This window comes from Myotis daubentonii, chromosome 3 (genome assembly GCF_963259705.1).
Source record: "Myotis daubentonii chromosome 3, mMyoDau2.1, whole genome shotgun sequence".
NCBI classification, from domain to species: Eukaryota; Metazoa; Chordata; class Mammalia; order Chiroptera; family Vespertilionidae; genus Myotis; species Myotis daubentonii.
In genome coordinates this window covers 149,150,873-149,177,615 of record NC_081842.1, presented here as the reverse complement: position 1 = coordinate 149,177,615, position 26,743 = coordinate 149,150,873, and the positions used below count along the sequence as shown (strand labels likewise).

Genomic DNA, 26,743 nt, shown 5'->3' with positions numbered 1-26,743 from the left:
CTGCCGGCCGCCATCTTGGCTGGCAGTTAATTTGCATATCACCCTGATTAGCCAATGGGAAGGGTAGCAGTCGTACGCTAATTACCATGTTTCTCTTTTATTAGATAGAATACTTATTCTGAAAGGAGAAAGGAAGGAAGGTCTTTTTATTTAAGGGGAGGGAGGTTATAATAAAAGGAGGACCTACTAGAGTTCATTGATCCCATTTGTTGGTTATGTTACTACTTTTCTGTATTACTTCCTGGGACACTACCACAGAGATCCTTGTGGATCTTTGAAACATTACTTCTCTGCTTGAATTGCTCTCAGTCATCACATGAATACCATCTGGGTATTTATTGTACATTTCTCTCTGCTTGTATTTCCTCCTGTCATCATCAGGCTACCTCTAAGCACCTATCTGACTCACTCTATTGCTGGTCTCCCATTTTATAATGTTATCTATTTTTTTTTTAATGTTTTCTGAGAGGAATTGAATCTCTTGCATTTTTAAGATAACTTATTTGTTGCATTTCTGTGCTCCATAGTTAAGATTCTCTTGTGCTGCTTTATTGTAAAAAGCAGGGCAGTGATTCCTAATTTTAGCCTTGTGACACTCCAGATCTGATATCCCTTCCAAAATATCTTTCTTTTCAGTGCCTGATGTTATACCATTAGATATTCATTCATTGGGTTAAAACATTGTCAAATCACCCTTTAAAATGCAGATTTATTTGAATATTTGGTACACAGTGGCTGAGTCAGGGGTCAGTGTTCTAGTCTGGACTATACCACTAATCCTCCTATATAATAAAAGCCTAAGATGCTAAGTGTCCGGTTGACCAGTTGGCTGTTCAACCAGTCAAAGCATAATATGCTAATGATATGCTAAGGCCACTCAACCACTTGCTATGATGTGCACTGACCACCAGGGGGCAGACACTCCAATTGGTAGGTTAGCTTGCTGCTGGGATCCGGCCCAACCAGATTGAGCAAGATGGGCCGGACACACCCTGGAGCCCTCCCACGGTCCCTCCCCAGCTGGCCAACCTCCCTTGTCTCTCCCTGGCCCTGATCATGCACCGGTGGGGTCCCTTGGCCTGGCCTGCGCTCTCTCACAATCCAGGACCCCTTGGGGGATGTCAGAGAGCTGGTTTTGGCCCGATCCCACAGGCCAAGGGACCCCACTGGTGCACAAACTTGTGCACCAGGCCTCTAGTTAGCTATATGTTCTTAAATACAGCAGTTGAAAGCTTTTTCAGCAGCATATAGTTTAATCATTTAGAAGTCAGTCTTTCTGGGTTTAGATACTGATTCCACCATTTATGGAATGGTTGGGAAGTAATCTTGGAGTTAATCCCTCCAAGTCTCAATTTCTTTATCTATGAAAGGAAAAACAATTGTGACTAATACCATAGGATGACTGTGAGGATTGAATCAGGTAAGGCACACAAAACACTTAGCACAATACTTGGCATATTGTAAACTTTCCATCAATGTTAGTTGCTATAAATATGTGTTAGATATTTGGAAAGGAGGCCCATCATTGCCTATTCTACTTTACCTATAGAAGGAGTTGGCAAACCATGGTCCAAATCCTAACAGTGGCCTTTTAAAAAATATATAAAACAACAAAAACAAAGAGATTAAAAAAACAAAAAACAAAGAGATTAATCAACAAGAACCAATATTTGTGTCTGATATTTACTACTTGGCCCTTTATAGAAAAAGTTTGCTGCTCCCTGTATTTCTAGGTTTGCCAGGAAGCTTTATTGAAATTTATATCCTATGTAATAAAAGGCTAATATACAAATTGACCAAACGGTGGAACAACCGGCCACTATGACACACACTGACCACCAAGGGGAAGACGCTCAATGCAGGAGCTGCCCCCTGGTGGTCAGTGCGCTTTTATAGGGGGAGCACCACTCAGCCAAGAAGCCGGGTTCACGGATGGCGAGCGCAGTGGCGGGAGCCTCTCCCACCTCTGTGACAGCTCTAAGGATGTCTGACACCTTAGGACATCAGTAAGCCATCAGTAAGACATCCACTGAGGGTTCCCGGAATGCGAGAGGCGCAGGTTGGGCTGAGGGACCCCCCCGCAAGTGCACGAATTTCATGTACTGGGCCTCTAGTGTGTGTGTGTGTGTGTGTGTGTGTGTGTGTGTGTGTGTGTGTGTGTGTGTGTATAAAAGGCTAATATGCTAAGTGTCTGACCATCCGACCAGTCACTATGATGCACACTGACCACCAGGGGGCAGATGCTCAATGCAGGAGCTGCTGTGACAGCACTGGCACCGTGGACCTGGTGCCCACAAAGCAACACTCGGCTTCCCCCAAGTGGGACACAGGCCCCACCACTACCCCAGAGTGACAGGCCACCAAATCGCAGCCAACGCTGCAGAGACCCCATCGTGCAAAATGCGGCCACAGCCCAGCCCACCCCAGCCCAGCCCAGAAACAGTCACTGTGGGCACCAGGTAATGATGTCACATAGCACTGCCCAGCTTCCTCTCCTTAACAGTGACTAGCCTCCTTGCAGTTTCTTTAGCTCAGGAACACGGCTTGCTTTATAGCCAGGTGCAAACATTTCACATTTTAACCAAATGTCTGTGAAGTGTTTTCCCGTTCCTCATCTCATTTGATCCACACAGAAGTCCTAGAGTAGGTGATAGGAGACTCGGTGGAACCCTATTTTCTTTTTATTAGCCAGAAAATGGAGATTTAGAAAGTTTAGAAACTTGACCCAACTGAAAAGAAGTAAGAAATGGTGGGCCTTGAAAATGCCTTCAGGTTTCTCACTGCACAGAATAGAGTCAAACACTGCTACAGTTAAATATTTTACCCTTTGTTCTCCCTGTGTGATCTACAATAATAATCTGCTTTGTGTTGATATTTACTGCTATGTTGCTGACATTACCTGAAAGAGAAGTTGGAGTGCTTCACTGGGCTGGAAAAGTTTAGCTACTTCAGAAAGCAGGTCTAATTAAGCAAGTTTATATCTATAAAAGGCTAAGTTGACTTGCGCATGCACAATATATATAAAGCTCTCTCTGGTTCCAATTGCACGCGTGTGTTTCGATCTGTCATTGTCAATTGTGAAATTGGTTGACACTTCTGTTATAGAGAAAGGACAAATAATGATATTAAAATATTTCTTCTAATTAATTTCAATGTGCACAAATCCATGCACTGGGCCACTAGTAATTATAATAAAACTCTAAATTACCATGCAATAAAGTGAGTTACTAAAGTCTTAATACTAATTATTAGTGATAAATGGTCAATCCTGTCTACTTGAGAGGCTTAAAACAATGATAAATTATATACGGAACCACAGAAGAAAAAGAGGTGAAATTCTTTGGTACCACAGGTCTTTGTGGGCAGTAGCAATGGGGAACCAAAGCAAAAGGCACTGGAAGCCTGAAAGGAAACAAACCACTTATAGTAGAAGCCCCTTAACTAAATTTGACTAGACCTGCTCTTTATTTTTTTAAAATATATTTTTATTGATTTCAGAGAGGAAGGGACATAGAGAGATAGAAGCATCAATGATGAGAAAATCATTGATTGACTGCCTCCTGCATGCCCCCTACTGGGTATGGAGCCCACAACCTGGGCATGTGCCCTGACGGGGAATGAACCATGACCTCCTGGTTCATAGGTCCACGCATAACCACTGAACCACTCCCGGCCGGGCTAGAACTGCTCTTTAGATGTTTTTTATAGAACCTGGTAATAACATGTTTGGCTGAACTCTCAAAGCTTAGGAGGCCATTTTCTAGGATACCTACACATATCCATTCCCCATTAGTGAATTTGTGTCTTCTAAGAGTCACTTGGGTTTGTTACCAAACCTTTTAATGCCATTTGAATTTATTATTTTGATGGCATAACTTAATGAAATATCACATAAAGCAATGATATATGAAATATGAAAACAAAGAGTTACTGTTCCAGTGAAAACTAAAAGTGAATGTTTTGGAAAGACTTAATAAAGGAGAGGCACTTTAAAAATTGCTATTGAATTCAGTATAGATGAAACAGAAAAATTTGAGGGGAAGTTATAAAATTCTAAAATGATTCAGATTGCTTCATAAAGTTTTAAATTTCCTTCCTAGTTTAGAACAGTTTAACTAGTAATTATAGATAGCATATATTGGTATAGTTTTTGCAAGAAATACGAGGCTCCAATCAATAAATCCACATTTAAAAAAAGATTGGCCTTATGTTCAAAGATTTGTGAATGAATGCATATTTATATTTTAAATGAGAATAAAATGATTATGAAATACACAAACCATTTTAAAAATTCTCCTGATTTTTTTTTATTAAGCAAGCAACTATCAGTCCTAATTGTGTTGGATAATAGGGTACCTACTACACTTTACAAATAATTATTTAACTTAGGAAAGGCAAAACCTATGAAAACTATAGTTAATGATGTCAAAGTGGATCTCAAAAGAAAGCTAACTTTCCTTTCTTAAATTTTATGTTCTTTAAAATATTTGCCAAGAAGTGGTGTGTGTAATAGTGACAGCTCCAAAAAGTTTGGATCCCCTACTCTGGATTTAATCCTTATGAAGTTATGTGGAAATAAAAAGGAAAAAAAAATATTGGAAGCAAGAGTAATTTAGAAAATAGTCCTGGTTTTTAAAAAATCCTTTTTTAGAGTTTCTCTGAGTAATCCAGGCCATTATTCTGCCTGGAGTAGTGAATCTAGTTCAACTAACATCAGGAAGAATTGAATAGCAATGTACAAAAGCAAGAGCGAGGGGAAAATTAGGGCATCTCAACAGAGCCAGAAGCAGCCTTGTCAGTTGAAATTAAATTTAATCAAAAAGAGAAAATCGTTTTTGGCATGTTGGAAAATGAAAAATCTGACAAAGGTTTTAAAAATATCATTCCATCTACAGCATTATTTTTTAAACTGAGGCACATAGCCTGATTAAATGGGAATGTTTTCTAAGTTTCTGCCTTCAGGTGAGGGTAATTGTTTACTAAGCCCCAGATGCTTTTATTCTTACTTAGATGGAAAAGCCAGCTGCTGTGTTAGTTTAATTCTTCTGAGAAGCAGACACAAACATGGAATTCAACTTGCAAGAAATTTATTATGGTAAATGCATGTGAGAGAACCTGGGAAGGAATCTAGAGGTAACTAGGAGAGCTGTTAAACTGAAATGTTAACCTGACCCCGAGTAAGGGAGACAGGAGAGAAGGGAAGCTCGGTAGAAGCATCTTAGACTGCAATGCATTTCTGAGGAAAGTTTGAGATTGGTAGAAAGTTCACAAGCCAAAGTCACCTATCAAAAAAGGCCCTGTCTCTCAGGAATAGGCTTATTTTATTATCCCTGATATACTGAGTGACTGGCAGGGAACAACCAGTGAGAAGGTGGTCTTGGAACCAAGGTGGTATGGATTTCAGAGTACTATAGCAGCCCATCATTGATTCTCATCATTGATGTTTCTATCGCTCTCTCCCTCTCCCTCTCCCCCCACCCCCTGCCATCCCACCCTCATCGAGACAGGGCCCCCCTCTCCCTCCCTGCCCTCCGCCATCTGCCAGGCCTGTGGCCCGAGCCCCAGAGGGAGACCCAATGTGGCTGCTTCTCAGGAGCAGAGGTCATGGAGAGGTGGTGGAAGAGCCCGAGCCTAAGCAGGCTGTAGCGCAGGAGAGGAAGGAGGGGACAGAGAAGGAGGAGGCAGAGAAGGAGGGGGCCGTGGGGGCAGAGAAAGAGGGGCGGGAGGCAGATCTGGGCCATCATTTTACTTTTTTTTTCTTTGTTAATCATCATCGGAGAATATATTTTTTCATTTATCATTTTAGAGAGAATAGAAGAGAGAGAGAAAGACAGAAACACATTGATTGGTTGCCTCCTGCATGTGACCCAACGAGGGCCAGGGTGGAGCCTGAAACCAAAGTATGTGCCCTTGACCAGAATCAAACCTGGGACTGGCCTACAGGCCATGCTCTATCCACTGAGCCAAATCAGCTAGGGCATCCATATATATTTTTAAATGAGGTTATCAATTGCTACTAAAAAAAAAAACTTAATCAAGATTGTGTAGAATCTAAAAGTTAATTTAGGTAGAATGGGCATGTTAACAGTTTTGGATCTTCAAGTTCATGAGTGCAATTTAGTTCTCTCTTAGGTGTTTTAAAATTTATCTCAAAAATGTTTTATAGCTTTTAATGTAGAGGTATTACACTTTTTTGTTTATTTGTTCTAAGTATTTGACCTTTTAGATACCAGTGTAAATGCAATGTCTTCATTTTATAGGTATTGATTATTATTCCTGATTATCCTATCTAATAAAGAGGGAATATGCTAATTGACCCTCTCACCATTGCAAAAGATGGCAGTGCCCACAGCCAATAAGGAGGGAATATGCCAATTGACTGCCCACAGCCACAAGATGGCAGCTCCCATCCCCTCAGCCCCTTAGCCGCTCAGGGCTGCCCGAGGTGCAGGCAAGCCTTGGCTGTCAGCTGCCCAGCCGCCCAGGGCTGCCCAAGGCCCAGGTAACCAGGGCCAGCTGAGGCTTGTGCTGCCGGCAGTGGCAGCAGCAGAGGTGTGATGGGGCATCGCCTTCCCCTGATCGCTGGGTTGCCTCCTGCCCCGAGGGCTCCTGGACTGTGAGAGGGGGAAGGCTAGGCTGAGGGACCCCCCCCTCCAGTGCATGAATTTTCATACACTGGGCCTCTAGTCTATATATAAAAGCCTAAGCGACCATTATGACAGAACGACCGGTCAACCAGGTCAGTGCATTCCCACAGGGGGATCGCTGCTCAGCCAGAAGCCAGGCTCATGGTTGGCGAGTGCAGCTGTGGCGGCAGGAGCCTCTCCTGGCTCCGTGGCAGTACTACCGAGTGGTGGCAGCAGGCACAGTGGGCAGGATGAGCGTGAGCAGCACGGTGCCCAGCCCCGGTTCTGGCTCCTCCCTGTCCACCTACCGCTTGGCACACTGCTACATCCCTCTTGCAATCCAGGACCCCTCGTGGGCCTAAATTGGCAGTGGGACATTCCCCAACGGGTTCCTGGATTGTGAGAGGATGCAGGCCAGGCTGAGGGAGACCTCCCCCCGCCAGAGCACAAATTTCGTGCACTGGGCCTCTAGTCTTTGGATAATTGCTGAACATTTTCTTGAGAATTTGTAAAAGCAATTTGACACTCTGCGTAAAGTTATTTAATGACTACAGGATTTCCTTTTGCTTCTGGCCAGCAGTTAGGCTGGATGCAGATCACTGTAATTTAGTCAGGGGTTCAGCTGACTCAAAGCTGGACTTCAGTTCTAATAAGGGCTTGTCCCTTTCCCATTCATTCTTCTCCCTCATTGTGTAGCCTTTCTGAGCCCACCTGTAATCCTGGGGTATCCACCAAAGGTTCCCCTCTCTGATGGACACCAAATTCCTATTTGTGTGCTGTAAGCCAGTGAAGAGTGCTAGGAGCTATGCTCAGCTTTTAGCCTCTCCACCATTGCTTTTGCTTTTGGATTTGGCAATTGCCTCAATGGAAAAAGTTACCTTAAATACTTGTCTTCTCTCTTATAACTTGTCTTAAAAGCTACCATCACAGTAGTTTTCTGATGCCTTCAATTCATGCTTTATTTATTTTTTTAAGATATATATATTTTGCCCATTTTCCTACCTGTTTCCAACAGGAGGGTTGGTCTGAGATAACCTAGTAGGCCATTACCAAAAGTGTCTCTCTACTCCCTCTCCTCTTCCATTATTCCAGCCCATTCTCTACTAAAATGTAACATAGTTCTTTATAGTATCTCATTTACTGCTATTTCCAGCATCTAAAATAGTGCCTAGCACAGAATAGAAGTCAATAGATATTTATTGAATTGAAGAATGAATGAGAGAGCAAGCAGACAGCTCTGGTGGAGCTGGGGGAATGTTGGAGTAGGATGGAGGGATTGAGCAAAAATTAAAAAAAAGAGTGAGAGAGAGAACTCATGGATATGGACAATAGTGTGGTGATTGCAGCAGGAGGGAAGGGAGGTGGAAGTGGAAAAGGATATAGAGGGCATAAATGGTGATGGAAAAATAAATTAAAACAAAAAATGAATTAATATTTTATCTGAGAAGATAGAATGGAAATTCAAAAGAAAATGTCTTCACTTTCATTTTCTCAAACCTAAGATATAGTCATTCTTGAGCATAATTAGGGTGAGTTCTGAACTCAAATTCAAGTCCTTTAGGGTTCTAGTCTCTTAGTGACATTTCCTCAAGAAATTTACACCCTTTGATTGTCATTTCTCCATTTGTAGATGATTTATTACTCTCATACTTAATGGGAATAGTTTCAGTTTTTTATTAAGATTAAAGAGCTTTCAAGAGAAAAAATTATAAAGATAGGAAGGACATTGGGTTTAATGTTATAATCAAGCAATCAAAATACTTAGGTATAAATATAATTTTTATGATAATGATTCTATCAGTGAATACAAACAAGACAAATAGATTATCATATTTTAAAAGGTAAAAATGTAAAAGGTAAAATTTTTCATAAAAAAATTACATTTTGCATAATATATAAATGTTTACCTGTGTTTTCTTCCTCTTCCCCTAGAGCCATTTTAAGTGCCAGATCTACTTATTTTGCTGCAATGCTGAGTGGCTGTTGGGCTGAAAGTTCTCAAGAGTACATTACTCTTCAAGGGTAAGCATAATTTTTATAAGGCAGTTTGACTATAACAGTTACAAATAATATGAAGCACTTTTTGTGAATCTGATTTTTCTGTAAGTTCAATGAAATATTTTTCATTTGGAATTCTACAAAGTACATTTTCTGAAAACATGAGGAAGTAGGGAACATCTATAATAATAAAAGCATAATATGCTAATTAACCGGACAGCCGAACGCACTTCTGGAAGACCTTCCAGACGAAGCTGGGCTACGAGGGCCAAGGCAAGCCACCGCTGAGGGCCAGCTCCTTGCACGAACTTTGTACATCAGGCCTCTAGTCCTATATAATGAAGAGGTCTATGCAAATTAACCCTCAGGCCATCACAAGATGGCTGTGTACGACCAGGCTGGCAGGGGGTTTAGTGAGAGACAACCAAACAACTGGACAAGTAGGCTGCATGGGGCTACCAGGCCAGCATGGGGGTTAGTGAGGGACTACCAAACGACTGAACAGCAGGCTGCGTGGGGCGACCAGGCCAGCAGGGGGGGCAGTTGGGGGAGACCAGGCCGGCATGGGGGGCAGTTAGGGGTGATCAGCATGCAGAGGCAGTGAGGGGCGATCAGGCCAGCAGGGGGGGCCAGTTAGGGGTGACCAGGCTGGCAGAGGGGGCAGTTGGGGATGATTACACTGGCAGATGGGGCAGTGAGGGGCGATTTGGCTGGCAGGGGGGGCAGTTGGGGGTGGCCAGGCTGGCATAGGGGGACAGTTTGGGGCAACCAGACCAGCAGGGGGTGCAGTTGGGGACAATTAGACTGGCAGGGGCAGTAGTGAGGGGCGACTTGGCTGGCGGCGGGGGGGGGGGGGGTGGGGGTGGATGGGCGGCAGTTGGGATAGACCAGACCAGCAGGGGATGCAGTAAGGGGTGATCAGCAGGGGTTGCAGTAAGGGGTGATCAGGCCAGCGGGGGGAGGCAGTTAGGAGCAACCAGGCCGGCAGAGAGGGGACAGTTGGGAGCGACCAGGCCAGCATGGGGGGCAATTAGGGGCGATCAGGCCAGCACGCAGAGGCAGTGAGGGGTGATCAGGCTGGCAGGGGGGCAGAGTTAGGAGTGACCAGGCAGGCAGGCAGGTGAGTGATTAGGAGTCAGCAGTCTAGGATTGTGAGAGGGATGTCCCCAGGATCAGGCCTAAACCAGCAGTCGGACATCCCCCGAGGGGTCCCAGATAGGAGAGGGTGCAGGCTGGGCTGAGAGGACCCCCCCCCCCCCCCAATGCACGAATTTCGTGTACTGGGCCTCTAGTTTAGTAATAATAGAGATAGTGTATCAATCTTCTCAGACTAGGTGGCTTAAACAACAGAATTTATTTTCTCACAGTTCGGCAAATTCAAAGTGCCAACAAGGTTCGTGTCTAGTGAGAGGTCTTACTATGGGTCCTTCGATTGCAGGCAGCTGCTTTTCCTGTGTGCTCATCCCCTTTCCTCAGTGCATGGCGGTGGGGTGGGGAGGTGAAAGGAAGGTGAGCAAGAGAGAGTGCTTTGGTGTTTCTTACTAGTATAAGGACTAGTATAATCTTATCACATCAGGGCAGGGCCTCACCTCACCCTAATTACCTCATTTAACCTTTTTTTTTTTTTTTTTATTGATTAAGGTATTACATATGTGTCCTTAATCCCCCAATTGTCCCCCCACCCCTCCATGCCCTCACCCCCCTGGTGTCTGTGTCCATTGCAGCCGTGGGCAAACTACGGCCCGCGGGCCGGATCCGGCCCGTTTGAAATGAATAAAACTGAAAAAAAAAAGACCGTACCCTTTTATGTAATGATGTTTACTTTGAATTTATATTATTAGTTCACACAAACACTCCATCCATGCTTTTGTTCCAGCCCTCCTGTCCAGTTTAAGAACCCATTGTGGCCCTCGAGTCAAAAAGTTTGCCCACCCCTGGTCCATTGGTTAGGCCTATACGCATGCATACAAGTCCTTTGGTTGATCTCTCCCCCTTACCCCCACCCTCCCCTACCTTCTCTCTGAGGTTTGACGGTCTGATCGATGCTTCTCTGTCTCTGGATCTGTTTTTGTTATTATTTCCTTAGAAGCCCTGTCTCCAAATATAGCCACAATGGCAAGTTAGGGTTCAGTATATGAATTCGGGAGGGTGGGGGAACACAAATATTCAGTCTGTGACAGGTAGTTTCTTTTTTCTTTTTAAAATTTTTTGTTGTTTTTATTTTTTTATATTTTCTTATTTTTCTTTTTTAAAGAATAATTTGGAAAGGTGTGGATTTCAGTGATCTATGATAGTACAATGGTGAATCTATATAATTGATGGCACTTTATTTAAACTTCCAAGACAGTTATTAAGAGATGAACTACTTCCTCTTGAAATATTGAAGTTTATTGCATGTAACATTAAAAAAAAAAAAGATGAAATGGACCATTTCTGTAAATGGTGAAATGGAACATTTTGGTCACAGATGATAACTGCAAGATTCTATAGCGTTCAGTATTGGGGAGGGCTTTCTCAGGGAAATTGCCTGGGAGTTCTGAGGGAGTTTCTCAATTCTGCATCATTTTCACCAGAGATGTTTCCTTGCTGGGGTCAGTTTTGGCCAGAGGCTTAGGCATGGAATGGTGATACTGGCAATTCTATAACAGTGGGTGCATGGAAAGTATTCATAATTTCTTACTGGATTTGTATTTGTTACACAGGCATATAATCTTGAGCCTTCTAGGTTACAATCTGCTTCCTTTTACTAACTAAAAGTACCTTTAGACTACCTTCACCCTATACCAGTGGTCGGCAAACCGCAGCTCGCAAGCCACATGCGGCTCTTTGGCCCCTTGAGTGTGGCTCTTCCATAACATACCAGGTGCGGGTGCGCACGTACAGTGCGATTGAAACTTCGTGGCCCATGCACAGAGGTCAGTTTTCCACCTGGGCGAGTCTATTTTGAAGAAGTGGTGTTAGAAGAAGTGGGGGTACGTTCGCTGAGATCGATCGTCAGATTGAGGACGTTTTTAGCAAAGGCCAGCTTAGAAGTACCCTAATTAAGTTAATAACAATGTACCTACCTATATAGTTTAAGTTTAAAAAATTTGGCTCTCAAAAGAAATTTCAATCGTTATACTGTTGATATTTGGCTCTGTTGACTAATGAGTTTGCTGACCACTGCCCTATACCACCTGCTTCTGGCAACCAGGTAGTTTCCAAATTTGGAAGATCTTATATGCTCCAAACTCCTCTCTATAAAGCATAGAATTTTGAAACATTTGTAAGAATATGTAATGTGTTTTATTTTTTGTATTTTATTCACATAATGGAATTGAAACACATATTGCCCTAACTGGTTTGGCTCAGTGGATAGAGCGTTGGCCTGCGGACTGAAAGGTCCCAGGTTCGATTCCGGTCAAGGGCATGTACCTTGGTTGTGGGCACATCCCTAGTAGGGGGTGTGCAGGAGGCAGCTGATAGATGTTTCTCTCTCATCTATGTTTCTAACTGTCTATCCCTCTCCCTTCTTCTCTGTAAAAAAATCTATAAAATATATTTTTTAAAAAAAGAAATGAAACACATATAAAAAAGAGCCCAAACCATTTTTTTTTATGCCATGGTTACATTTTAATTATACTACCACAATTTCAATATACATATAGCAGCCTAACTTTTGAGTATCATTTCAGCAACTGCCAGTGTTAGTGATTTCAATTATGTATCCATGAAATCGTGTATATTCTTTTATTACAGTGTATGTGATTTTTAAGAAAAAACAAGACTAGATACTAATGAAATGGTAATAAAGAGAAGTAATGTAGGATGTAAATATCTATCTGTCTGCCTATCTATCATCTATCTATCTATCTACTAGAGGCCCGATGCATGAAATTCGTGCAAGGGGCTCGGCCCTCGCAGCCCTGGCTACATCCAGATGGTCGTCTGGAAGGTCATCTAGATGGTTGTTCTGCTGTTTGGTCTAATTAGCATATTAGTTCTTTATTATATAGGATATATATAAAATCACCAAGTTTTTACTTGATATTACTACTAAAATAAACTTCCTCCCTAACTAATTTGCCCCTCACATGCATAAAATACTTATATATGGAAAGTTTATTTTTCTTCTATTTTTTCACTAATATAGCATCAAAATATAACATAAATTGCTTTGATGATATTTAAAAAATAACGTTTGCTGCCCTGGCTAGTGTTGTTCAATGGTTAGAGTGTCGTCCTGTGCACAGAAGAGTCACAGGTTCAATTCCTAGGTCAAGGCAGGTATCTGGGTTGCAGGTTTGACCAGGGCCATGTGTGGGAGGCAACTAACTGATGTCTCTCTTTCACACCAGTGTTTCTTACTCTGACCTCCTCCCTCACTTTCTCCCTTCTTGCCTCCCTTCTACTCTCTTTATAAATCAATGGGAAAAATGTCCTCAGGTGGGGATTAACAAAAAGAAAAAGGAAAAAAGTAATGTTTTATCTAAGTAACCCTGTTATCTTTCCAGCTGAACTTCTCTTTTATTTATTTTAAAATATTTTATTGAGCCCTAGCTGGTTTTGGCTCAGTGGATAGAGCGCCAGCCTGGGGACTGAAGGGCCCCGGGTTCGATTCTAGTCAAGGGCACATGCTGGGTTGCTGGCTCAATCCCCAGAGTCGGGCGTGCAGGAAGCATCCAATCAATGAGTCCCTCTCATCATTGATATTTCTATCTCTCTCCCCCTCCCTTTCTCTCTGAAAAAAATATTGTTTTAATATTTTATTGAGATATTATTATATAGCATAATATTATTTTTTTAAATATATTTTTTATTGATTAAGATATTACATATGTGTCCTTGTCCCCACGTTACCCTCTACCGCCCCCCCCCACTCATGCCCTCCCCCTCCCCCCGTTGTCCCTGTCCATTGGTTAGGCCTATATGCCTGCATGTAAGTCCTTTGGTTGATCTTTCCCCCTTACCCCCACCCTCCCCTACCCTCCCTCCAAAGCCCGACAGTCCAATCAATGCCTCTCCGTCTCTGGATCAGTCCTTGTTCATCAGTTTATATTGTTCATTATATTCCACAAATGAGTGAGATCATGTGGTATTTATCTGCTCTCCAGTTCCATCCATGCTGTGGCAAATGGTAAGAGTTCCTTTTCTTTCTTCCTCTTCTTAAAGAATACCTTTCAGCATTTCATATAATGCTGGTTTGGTGGTGATGAACTCCTTTAGCTTTTTCTTATCCGTGAAGCTCTTTATCTGACCTTCTATTCTGAATGATAGCTTTGCTGGATAAAGTAATCTTGGTTGCAGGTTCTTGCTATTCATCACTTTGAATATTTCTTGCCACTCTCTTCTGGCCTGCATGGTTTCTGTTGAGAAAGCAGCTGACAGTCGTATGGGTACTCCCTTGTAGGTAACTGACTGTCTTTCTCTTGCTGCTTTTAAGATTCTCTCTTTGTCTTTTGCTCTTGGCATTTTAATTATGATGTGTCTTGGTGTGGTCCTCTTTGGATTCTTTTTGTTTGGGGTTCTCTGCGCTTCCTGGACTTGTAAGACTATTTCTTTCACCAGGTAGGGGAAGTTTTCTGTCATTATTTCTTCAAATAGGTTTTCAATATCTTGCCCTCTCTCTCCTTCTGGTACCCCTATAATTCTGATGTTGGTACGCTTGAAGTTGTCCCAGAGGCTCCTTACACTATCTTCATATTTTTGGAATCTCTTTTCTTTTTTCTTTTTCGGTTGGGTATTTTTTGTTTCTTTGTATTTCAAATCTTTGACTTGATTTTTGGGATCCTCTTGTGTGCTGTTGGATCTCTGTAAATTATTCTTTATTTCAGTTAGTGTATGCTTAATTTCTAGTTGGTCCTTTTTCATGTCCTCCATGGTCTCACTATACTTATTGAGGGACTCATTAAATTTATTGGCGGTTTCCATAAAATTCTTGAAAAACCTTATAAACGTGGCCTTGAACTCTATATCCAGTCGTTTGCTTTCCTCCGTTTCTGCCATTTGTGACCTGTTTCTTTGTCTCTGCATTTTGGCTGCTTCCCTGTGTTGATAGAGTGGCTTTGTGTGCTAGGTGTCCTGTAGGGCCCAGTGGCTCAGCCTCCCCAGTTACCTGAGGTGGACACTCTTGGTGCACCCCCTTGTGGGCTTTGTGCACAGTCTTGTTGTAGCTATGCCTTGGTTGTTGTAGGATCACTGGGAGGAATTGACCTCCAGGCCAATTGGCAGTGAGAATCAGCTGTGTCTGCAGTGGGAGAACTTCTGTGCTGGCAAGACTTGCTTCAGTGGGGCTTTGGTGCTCACTGAGACTGCACCCTGAGTGTGTCCCTTATGGATCTAAGGAGTTGTGATCTGGATGGTCCCCCTCTGACCACTGGGTACAGTGGCTCTTGGATCTAAGGAGGTGCTAATTTAGCCTCTGCCTGAGGTTACACAGCAGGAACTACGAAGAGAACTGCAGATTCCCCTTCCTTTTTTTGGAGTTTGGAAGTGCCCTGATGATGCTCAGCTGTGTAGCAATGCAAGCCGCTGTGGGGCCTTGGGCCTTCTCTTGGAAGCTCTGGGTCTATCTGGCCCGGCTGCGGTTAGGTAATTACAGGTTGCAAATGGCCGGGGCATTCATATGCAAAAGCCTCTGCCGCAGCCTGGGTGGGGCGGGGTCTCTAGGAATCAAAGGGCGGAGGAAGCAGCTATGGGGAGCCTCAGCCCCACCCTAAGGAGTCGTGAGTCCCAGTGTCCCGGCAATGGCTGCAAGCACCTCTGAGGGAAAGCCGCCCTCAAGCTCGCCCGCTGCCAGACAGTCCAGTTTCTCTCCGTATGAGTCCTAGGTCCCCACAGACTTCCTGGAACCGGATTTCAGAGCCCTCGGGAGATTGTGTCTCCCTCCGGATTCAAAAAGACAGCCGCGTCCTCAGGTGCCAGACCCTTTCTGCGCGCGCGAGCCCCCCTACCTCTGCACTACACCTCCGCAGCTCCTCTGGCTCTCAGTGTGCTTTTCTTTCCTTCTAGTTGTAGAATTTACACTCAGCCAGCCTTCCTGAAGTTCTGGATGATGCCCGTTTTGTGTTTTTGATGTATTTTTGAATTGTTGTGGGAGGCAACAATTTCCCGGTGTTTATCTATGCCGCCATCTTAGTTTCTCCCATAATATTATTCTTTTTTTTTTTTAACATATATATATTTTTTTATTTTTTTTACAGAGAGGAAGGGAGAGGGACAGTGAGTTAGAAACATCGATGATGAGAGAGAATCATCGATCAGCTGCCTCCTGCACATCTCCTACTGGGGATGTGCCTGCAACCCAGGTACATGCCCTTGACCGGAATCGAACCTGGGACCTTTCAGTCTGCAGGTCGACGCTCTATCCACTGAGCCAAACCGGTTTTGGCCCATAATATTATTCTTAAGCATACAACGAATAATTAACTATATGTATATATTGTGAAATGATAGTTAACATCCATCACCAACCATAGTTATAATTTTTTTTTCTTGTGATGAGAATTTTTAAGATCTAGTCTCTTAGCAACTTTTAAATATACAATATGTATTGTTAACTATAGTCGCCATGCCATACATTACAACCCCAGGATTTATTTATCTTATAACTATAAGTTTGTACCTTTTGACCATCTTTAACCATTTTATTCACCTCTTTACCCGCTTCCTGTGGCAATCAGGTAGTTTCTGGTTATGGAAGATTTTAAACATTTATTATCCTTGAGGTAAAAGGAATGTGTAGATGGATGAATTGATGACATTTTATCATCTCTGTTGAAAAACCACCTGAAAGATACAGGTATCCTACTGATAAGATCTCTTTCTTTCTGATGAATTTAAAATACCCCTGAATATAAGGATAGTGCCAGCAGAGGCCAGAGTCTTTCATTTATTTATTTATTTATTTATTTATGTATTTATTTTTAAAAATATATTTCTTTATTGATTTCAGAGAGGAAGGGAAAAGGAGAGAGAAATGGAAACATCAATGATAAGAGAGAATCATTGATCGGCTGCCTCCTGCACGCCCCCTAATGGGGATCAAGCCCACAGCCCAGGCATGTGCCCTTGGCCGGAATCGAACCCGGACCCCTCAGTCCGCAGGCTGACGCTCTATCCACTGAGCCAAGTCTGCTAGGGCCAGAGTCTTTCTATGTGTGCCAATCCTAGGGATAATTACTGTGGTGTAATTTTGGAAACTTGTTCAGGGACTATGTTTCAGATGTTTTAGAAATTATTTTTTAAAACTATGAATCCACTCTTATTAGAACTGAATTCCATAAAAATGTAAATGGAAAGAAAACACTAATTTGATTCAGACTACAACTTTTGGTATTCATTAAAAATCATGTGATTCTATGTAGTGAGATAAAGGTCAAAAGAAGTATCTGATTATGCATCAGAAAAATGCAAAGTAAAATCACAATGTGATATCACTTCACTCTGTCAGAATGGCTATCAGTAAATCAACAGACATCAAGTGAAGAAAAGGGGAATGCACTGTTGGTGGAAATGCAGACTTGCAGCCACTAAGGAATACAGTATGGAGTTTCCTCAAAAAATTAAAAGTAGAACTGCCTTATGACCCAGCAGTTCCACTTCTGGGAATATATCTGAAGAACCTAAAACACTAATTCAAAAGAATATATGCACCTTTATGTTCATTGCAGTGTTATTTATAATAGCTAAGATATGGAAGCAACTCAAGTGCCTATCAGTAGACAAGTGGATGAAAAAGCTGTGGTACATATTTACAATGGAAAACTCAGCCATAAAAAAGAGAATGAAATCTTACCATTTGTGACAGCATTGATGACCTACAGGGTAGTATGCTAAGTGAAGTAAGTCTATCAGAGAAAGATAAATACCATATGATTTCACTTATATGTGGAATCTAAAGAACAATATAAATGAACAAAACAGAAACAGACTGATGGTTGCCAGAGGGGAGAGAGATTTTGGGGACTGAGTGAAAAAGGTGAAGGGATTAAAACGTAAAAATTGGTAGTCATAAAATAGTCACAGGGATGTAAAATACATCATAGGAAATATAGTCAATAATATTGTAATAACTTATGTATGCTACCAGGTGGGTACTGGAAATATCTAACTACTTTCCTGAAGCTAATATAAAATAATATTTAATGTAAACTGTGATTGAAAAATAAAATTTAAAAAAAGTTATGCTGTAAGTAAAAAATGGTAACAATAGCTGCAATCCTATATAATAAAACCCTAATATGCAAATCGACCGAACAGCAGAACGACCAGTCCCTATGACACGCACTGACCACCAGGGGGTAGATGCTCAATGCAGGAGCTGCTCTCTGATGGTCATTGCACTCTCACAGGGGAAGCGCTGCTCAGCCAGAAGCCGGGCTCACATCTGGTGAGTGCAGCGGCGGTGGCTGGAGCCTCTACCACCTCCGTGGCAGCGCTAAGGACCCCTTGGGGGATGTCCACCTGCTGCCTTAGGCAGACATCCCCCAAGGGGTTCCGGACTGCAGGAGGGTGCGGGCCAGGCTGAGGGACCCCTCCCCACCCCAGTGCACGAATGTCATGTAACGGGCCTTTAGTCTAGGTATAAATGTACTGCATAGTGCTAATTATTGTTAAACATAGTTGAAATATTATTTGTAAATTTTCAAACAAAAGCATATGATTGTGGAACCTTATTCCACAGAGGAGGAAAGTAATTTTATAGAAAGCACATGTCTGATTTTTTCCTAGAAGAAATCTTAGTTCCTGTACAGTTAGTGACAATTTTTACTACCTGCTACCTTTTATTTTATATCTTTGTTTCTGTCTCCAGCAGTAATAGATTCTGTCCTCAGCAGTAATAATATCTTACAGTATAACACCATATATTTTCTAGCCTTCTTTCACATTTACTATGCCCTTTCATTTTTAGAATCAGTCTTTGAGAGAGCAGGTCTAGTCACATATTGCAGATAAATAAAAACAAGATCAGATAAGTTAAATGTGTTCCTGGGGGTCACTGGGTGAATAAGTGCTTATGCTAACTATGCATCTCATGTTTTAATTCAGAGCCTGTTCCATCACAGCCACTGAAGAAATTAGAAGTTCCCTGTTGACATGTGTTTTTGAGCTAGCTAACCAGCCCTCCACTGTTTAAATCAGTGACTTTCAAATTTTATCTCACAGGACCCTAAAGATCCTGGTGGGTATGTTAGGGAGCACAGCTGTGGGATTGGGGTCTGAGGGGAAGGCCTTTGGAAAGGGTGCCTCTTCAAGCAGAGCGGCTCCACCTTTATCTGTTTATATTGTTCAAGGTTACTTCTGAGTTTAGCAATAGGAATAAAGGCAACCCTCATGAGCCATTAGATTAAACATTCAAAATACACAGACTTTTAAAAATGATGTCTCTTTATTAAGAGATCAGTAGAAAAGAAAGAATTAGTGGCATCAACTATTGGTCCCTATTCCCTCACCTGTAATTCCCCATCTTTGATTTTGATGGAGGTAATGGATAAATATTTACCTTTATAATATGGCTTGACTACTACTGACAGACTGTAATAGCTTATTCAAGGGAAAGCCAAATAGAAGAAACCAAATTTGTTTCAAGTGTCATCCAAATTGGTGCAGTAATGCCACCAATGACCAGGCTCACTCCTCTTTCGGTATTTCCTCTTCACTTCTGTTGTATAAGCAAGGCTCTGCTTCTTACTGGTTCATCTTACCCAGAGCTGCTGTATCAGCAGTGAGGGATCACTCCCAATTGGCTTTTTCACTTCTCATGCTAGCACATTGGAACTGAGTTCCATTTCTCTTACCTTGAGTAATAAAAGCAAGGTTTTCTAACACTAAAATGAAAGAAGAATGTCTCAAATTACTATCTAAAATGTTATTAGTATCATGGTTTAATAAAAGCCATTGGAAAAGTAAAGGGAATTTAGAAATTTTACTTTTAAAAAAATCACATCTTTTAGGGATTTGTATATTATAACAAATTCTGTTTTCATATTAACTTATACTGTAAAGCTGGGTAGATGTTTCTGGGGGTCGTGTGGTATAGTAGAAAGATAATGGGCTCTGGTGTTTTCAGAGGCACTCCTACATCCAGTCCAAACTTTTTATATGACTTTAGGAACATTGCTTACTTTCCCTGAACTTTCTGAGGTTGTTGAAAAGATTAAATGAAATGCCGCAAGGAAACAACCTGGCATAGTGCTTGGTACATAGGATGTAGTGCTCAATAATATTTGTCTTATCTTTTTTTTCCCTCCTAAATTAGATTGTTCTCATTTTCTAGAGAGAAATGGGTTCAAGTGAGGGTCATTACCGATACCAGGACAGCAGTGCCTGCGTTGCTTGATCAGCAGCCTGTCTTGGAACTGGGCCAGTGTTACACGTCTGCAGGATGTTTTCTGCAACAGATTAGAAGGAAATCCTGTCTGTCCTCACAGGAAAGAACCGCAGTCTTCTTAATGAGTAGTAACTCAAAGACATAATGCATGTAATATTTTTCAAGTGAGACAGCCTTCAACAAATTGAGGTAGGAATAGTAGAGTCCTACAACCCTACTTCTACCCATGCTCCAGAGTTGGGTGGTAGAAGGGTATACTTGGAAGAAGTTCTCCTGCTCTGGTGGAAGAAGAGAGAGATTTACCGATTCCTATACTGGAAGCTGAAGCACAGCAGTATTTCTGTAAAGAAACCTCACATATTTCCATTTTCTATACATAGATGTCCTCCAGTGGTGGCTTGGGGCTTTGAAGCATGAAATTGGATTGTCTCATCTCCCTTAGGAGATTTCTGGAGATTGCTCTGAACCTTCAGTATGATCTTTCGAAATATAAATCAGATCATATTTCTCTTCTGATTAAAATCCTCAGTGCCTGCTCATCACAGTTAGAATTAAATCCAAATCTTTACCATAACCCACAAGACCCTGCATGATCTGGTCCCTGGGCTTTCCCCAGACTATCCCAACTAAAGTAGCTACAGCCAAACCTTCCAGTTATTCCCCTTTATATTATCCTGTTGTATTGTCTTCATGATACTTTTCACTATTAAAATTATCTTGTTTATATATTTGTTTACATATTTATTGCCCATGCTCTCCTTCTAGAATGCAAGCTTCTAGTATCCTCAAGGTCTAGAATAGAGCCTATCATTCAATAAATATTGAATGTGAACAGATGAATGAACGAGTGAATGGAGTCCAGATGTTACTTTAACCCACACACATAGGGACCTGGAACTTTTGGAAGCATAGAGATTTTAGTAGAATAGGAATATGTTTGCTCTATAATCTTAGAGTTCTGTCCTCATACATTTTTCTTTGTTCTGACTCTGAGTATATGTAATGTTTTCATCTTCTACAAGCTTCTATTCTGATTATGTTTAAATGGAAATAGTGCTTTAACTCTTCCCGTTTAAACTGCGGGCTATTGGAGTAACTTGTTACTCTTTTACGTCAGTTGATCATGTCTTTCAGACACTTTTAGTAAAAATACAAATGACTTACAACACAATACATTCCAATACTGAGAATGTATTAGTAAAACATCTATCAAGACAGCAGGAAAATGGTTTCTTGATATTTTTATAGCTATCATATATATTGATATATAGACTCATGTCTAGATTTTGCTATTTATGTCAATAAAACTACTTTTGTTTTTATTTAGTCATTATTTTTTGCTTAAATATGTCAAGTCTTAAACCATTCTTTCAACATAAATGGCTAATTCTCATTAACATTGACAAGAATGGCTCTTGATATTTGAGGAGAAGTGTATGGAATAGTATACATTCTAGTAATTATGCTAGTATTTAGATTAATAGGCTATAGATAATATGTCAAAATTATTCTTGTCATATCCATAGTATATAAATGAGAACATTTAGGAGTTGAATTTTTTTCTAAGTATTAAAGATTGGAATTTTGAAACAGTAGAAACCAGTACTTAGCCATAGCAAGGAAATATTTATATTTATAAAATTAATAAAATATATATATATATATGTTATAACTCAGTGTGTTCCTCTGAAGGTTTTGAAAGATGCTATAAGTGCCCTAATAAGCCATTTATTTAAACATTTCATTAAACATTTATTAAGCATGTATTATTTAAGGCCATAGAATCAAAGCAAATACCTTTCTAAATACTGCTCTGTGGGACTCCATTTCGTATCTTCTTGCCTTCTTCATTTTATTCATTCCTTAAAGTTTAGCAGATATTTAGGTCCTATGCTTAACAAACCGTGGGTGTCTTATCAGCACTGTCCTCACGCTGATTCCACTGCATAGCTCCAATGCTGTGTGGGAAATGGGAAATCTTCTCATCCTGGGACAGTGAGTCAATGCTGACGTTCTGCTGCTACTAGAGATGCAAGGATAACTAAGATACAAACCCTCCCCTCACGTAACTCAGTCTAGAAGGAGAAACAAATATATAAATAAAGATATTACAAGTCAGTTTGATAAATGTGATAATGAAAGTATATATAGCATACTTCTTAAGAGCCCAGGCTTTGGAGTCTGTCTGCCTGGATTTAAATTCCAATCCATCACTATCCATTTGACCTGGGGCAAGTTACTTAATTTCAGTTTTTTCATCTATAAAATGAGACTAATAATGGTACCTACTGTTGAGTTGTTATGATGATTAAATGTGCTAATGGCATTCAAAATGCTTATTAGCTCAGTGACTGGCTCTTAATAAGTGCTCAATTTAGATGTTAGTTATAATTGTGTTTAACAGTCAGTGATTTTTTTACCTTAGGGCACTAAGGAAAAAAATCAGAGATAAAGAATCACATGCCTTGTGTCTGAATGAAGTAAATAGGGAGAGGATTTTTTTTTAAGTATATTTTTGTTTATTTCAGAAAGGAAAGGAGGGGAGAATGAGATAGATACATCAATGATGAGAGAGAATCATTGATTGCTGCCTCCTGCATATCCCTTACTGGGGATGGAGCTGGCAACCCAGGCATGTGCCCTGACCAGGAATTGAACCATAACCTTCTGGTTCATGGGTTGACGCCCAACCACTGTACCATACCAGCCGGGCAGCAGGAGAGCATTTTCAGCCAAGTGAACAGTATGTGCTAAGGCATGGATGTATAAGGAATTACAAGTAGTTTTGGTATAGGAAATAAGTAGTTCACTTTTCTTGGAACAGCTGCTAGAGAGGAAGAACCAGAAGTCAGATGATAATGAATACTGTACACCACGCTAAGGAATTTGGACTTTTTTTCTTGTGGACTATGGAGAATTGTTGAAGTGGAAGGACTATATCAGATTTATATTTTAGCAAAGTCACTCTAATGGCAGTGTGGGAAATGGAAAGCAAGGAGATTATTTTAGGTAGGAAACCCATATGAAACTGTTATCAGAGAATGCCTTTCTCTGTTGCTGGTGAGTGGGGTTCTAGGGGTGCTGCTGGAATAAGCATTTCCGGAGGCTCCCATGGGAGGATGAGATGTGGTCGAAAGCTTTCATTTGTGTGGAATTACATCCCTCAGTTTCTAAAGTCCCATTTCCCTTAAACCAGCCCAAGAAGATACGCAACTGGGGATTCAGCAGTGCTAGAAGCAAAGCCAGAGTCTAGTTTCCATTCCATGTTGGGATTGGGTCCAGCACAGCATCAGGCTCGTTCCAGTCCATCAGTCCATTGTGTGGGCACATGCAGGGGAGTGTACCCCCTGCAACAATAGAGCCAGGAGCCCAGCACACAAGAGCAAGCAAGAGGCAAGAGAGGGCACTCCTTTGTTTAGGAGCTTATGTATCTCAAGTCTTCCTGTGCTTGCAGTGACCACACCTATTCTGCCCAATGACTTGTTTCCAGGTGCGAATGACAAGTACCTTCCCTATGTCACCCAGAATTTACTGGGCATGCCTATAATATTTGCCTTCCCTTTGTTCCTTCCCTGTTAATTAATAACTGATAACTGGGTTTATTAAAATGGTATCAAAAGGATTCTGTCATAGAACTGAGGAGAGAAAATGTGAGGCTAAACCATAATAAATAATAAGTAATCAGTGGTGTGATAATTTGCTAATAACACTTTATCCTCCTATCTAATAAAAGAGAAACATGGTAATTGGCGTACGACCGATACCCTTCCCATTGGCTAATCAGCGAGTTATGCAAATTAACTGTCAGCCAAGATGGCGGCCGGCAGCCAGGCAGCTTGAAACTAATATGAGGCTTGGTTGCCTCAGTGACGGAGGAAACCAACGCTCCCCGCCTGCCGCTGCCTCTGAGCCTGCAGTTTAAGAAACATTGTAACAAATACGCCCAACTTCAGCCAGCAGATTGGCAACATTGTAAGCAAAGGCCAGAAACCTACTTTCAGCCGGAGGCCTAAGAGCTGGAGCCAAGCCTCAAGCTAAAGCTGGCCCAGAATTAAAAAAAAAAAAAAAAAAAAAGGAAAAAAGGAGCGTTTGGGAGTTCAGTCACCCCCAGCCTGAAAACAGCCCTCAGCCCCTCACCCAGACTGGCCAGGCACCCCAGTGGGGACCCCCACCCTGATCCAGGACACCCTTCAGGGCAAACCAGCCGGCCCCACCCGTGCACCAGGCCTCTACCCTATATAGTAAAAGGGTAATATGCTCCCAGCACCGGGAACAGCGGAGCCGCGAGGCCTCCCAGAACCGGGATCAGCGTGACAGGGGGCAGCGCCCAAACCCCCTGATTGCCCTGCGGCTCTGTGTGTGACAGGGGGCGGGGCCACAACCTCCCTATCCACCCTGCTCTGTGCCTGATAGGGGGGAGCTCCCCCCACCCCCACAGGCCCTGCTCTGTGTGTGACGGGGTAGAGCCATAACCTCCCCATCAGCCCTGCCCTGAGTGTGAGAGTGGCGGCACCCCAACCCTCTGATCCGCCCTGCTCTGTGGGTGATAGAGGGCAGCACCCCAACCCCCTGATGGGCCCTGCTCTGTGCGTGACAGGGGACGGCGCCCCAACTCCCCAATCTGCCCTGCTCTGTGTATGACAGGGGGCGGCGCCCCAACTCCCTAATCGGTCCTGCTCTGAGCCCGACCAGGGGCTGCACCTAGGGATTGGGCCTGCCCTCTGCCACCCGGGAGCAGGCCTAAGCCAGCAGGTCGTTATCTCCCGAGGGGTCCCAGAATGCTAGAGGGCACAGGCCAGGCTGAGGGACCCCCCCACCCCCCCCCCCGAGTGCACAAATTTTTGTGCACAGGGCCTCTAGTAACATATAAAAAGCCATAGCTGCAATCATACTTCATATTAAATTAATGGCATACCAACATGGATGTTATTTGAAGAATATATTCTTTAGATAAAAGTGAGATTAAAACTTTATCTTGCCCTGGCCGGTTTGGCTCAGTGGATAGAGCGTCGGCCTGGGGACTGAAAGGTCCCAGGTTCGATTCCGGTCAAGGGCATGTACCTTAGTTGCGGGCACATACCCAGTGGGGAGTGTGCAGGAGGCAGCTGATTGATGTTTCTCTCTCATCGATGTTTCTAACTCTCTATCCCTCTCCCTTCCTCTCTGTAATAAATCAATAAAATATATTTAAAAAAAACACAAAATGTATAAAATACAAACAATGTAACAAAAAAAACTTTATCTTGGCTAAAAGTTTATGGGAAAATAGAATGTATAATTAATATCAGTTAAACCTTAATTATTTCTGGATTTGCATTTAGTTTTCCTTTCTTTTTTCAGTATAAACCATGTGGAAATGAATGTTATGATGTATTTTATATATGGAGGAACTTTGGACTTTCCAGACCAAGCTAATGTTGGGTATGTATTATTTTTTAATTATTTTAAATATAAATATTAATATTTTGGGGCTTCTGCTTTGTTGAGCTATGTTTCAAAGTATCAGTGAAGTAGAAGCTTCACTTTTATTACCTGTTTTGCCATATCTTGTGTGTATTTGGGAATATCTAAAAATAATGTTACTGTTTTTAGAAGAAAAAATGTTCTAGCAACTCACAGTAATAAGATTAAGAAAAGTCTTTATTAGACTTAAATTATGTTAGAAAAACCTTATATTTGTTTTGGAAAATAAATGAGAGGATTTTATAAAACAAAATTGATTGAACCTTTATCAAATTTTGAACAGTTATTATATTACTTTATTTTTTAACTTTAGCATGTCTCTTAAAACAGAAAAAGAAAAACCTTAAAGTTAATTTAAGAATATAGGCATTTTAAAGACCAACAATGATGTGATTCTTAAGTGCCCTATAGTGAAATACCATTTAAACTGCTGAAATTCTATTGAAGAGTGAAATGTACCTGGTCATCTGATTTTCTGCATGTGCTCTCCTTTTTATTGCTGTTCTAACATCAAAGTGCTCTTTTAATAGTAAATATTCATTGGTTCGTTTACTTACAAACTGAATAAATATGATTTGGGAGAAGAAAGTATCATGAGTCACAAAGATTCAGTACTGAAGTTTCCCCCCTGGAAACCTATATGAATTTATCTTGCTCTCCAGGCTTGTTGGTTTCCTAAGTACCTAAAGTATGTATGGGTGCTCAGAAATATTTGCCCAATAAAAGAAGTGACTGAAAGCGTTTTGAATAATTGCATGATGTCTCTAATCTTAGGGTCATTCGTAAGCATTTCAATCTGATAAGTATCAATTTGCTACCCCAAAACTTGTATTATACAGATTTGTTGCAAAGACTTTATAACTTTAATAGCCTTCAAAGCAGTTTCCTGGATGTTGAGATATATCTGCGATTCCGAGAGGAATTTGATTGAAACATCTCCAAATTTATTTCTTGTTATTCACTATTCAAATCATGTGACAGTGCTTTCAACTTTTGGCCTTTTTATAATCCATAAAGATTATTTATTATGTGGGGCAGAAAGTTGTAATTAAATTAATAATAATAATTTAGGTATTTCTTTTTTAAAACACACTATATATTAATAGGAAATTACTATGTATTTGCCTTGGTTTTTAAAATGGAAAACTAATACCATATCTATTTTTATTTTAGTAAAATACTCAATATGGCTGATATGTATGGACTAGAAGGATTAAAAGAAGTAGCAATCTATATTTTAAGAAGAGATTACTGTAATTTCTTTCAGAAGGTAATTATTGAGTTTCAAAAATCTTTACCCAGTACTTGTGCCTTAAAGTCACACATTATTACCTATAGATTTTTA

General features: G+C 41.3%; 1 protein-coding gene across 5 annotated transcripts in view; it reads left to right on the top strand.

The window, feature by feature from the left end:
• The window catches only part of BTBD8 (BTB domain containing 8), an 88,670-nt gene that overhangs the window by 30,706 nt on the left and 31,221 nt on the right, over positions 1 to 26,743 (top strand). For 4 of the 5 annotated variants that reach the window (XM_059688808.1, XM_059688807.1, XM_059688805.1 and 1 more), the window contains 3 exons: positions 8,559 to 8,648; positions 25,276 to 25,356; positions 26,572 to 26,668. In XM_059688808.1, the coding sequence (XP_059544791.1) occupies positions 8,559 to 8,648; positions 25,276 to 25,356; positions 26,572 to 26,668 (268 nt within the window). The remainder of the gene's footprint in view (positions 1 to 8,558; positions 8,649 to 25,275; positions 25,357 to 26,571; positions 26,669 to 26,743) is intronic. The other variant, XM_059688806.1, reaches the window with a different exon arrangement.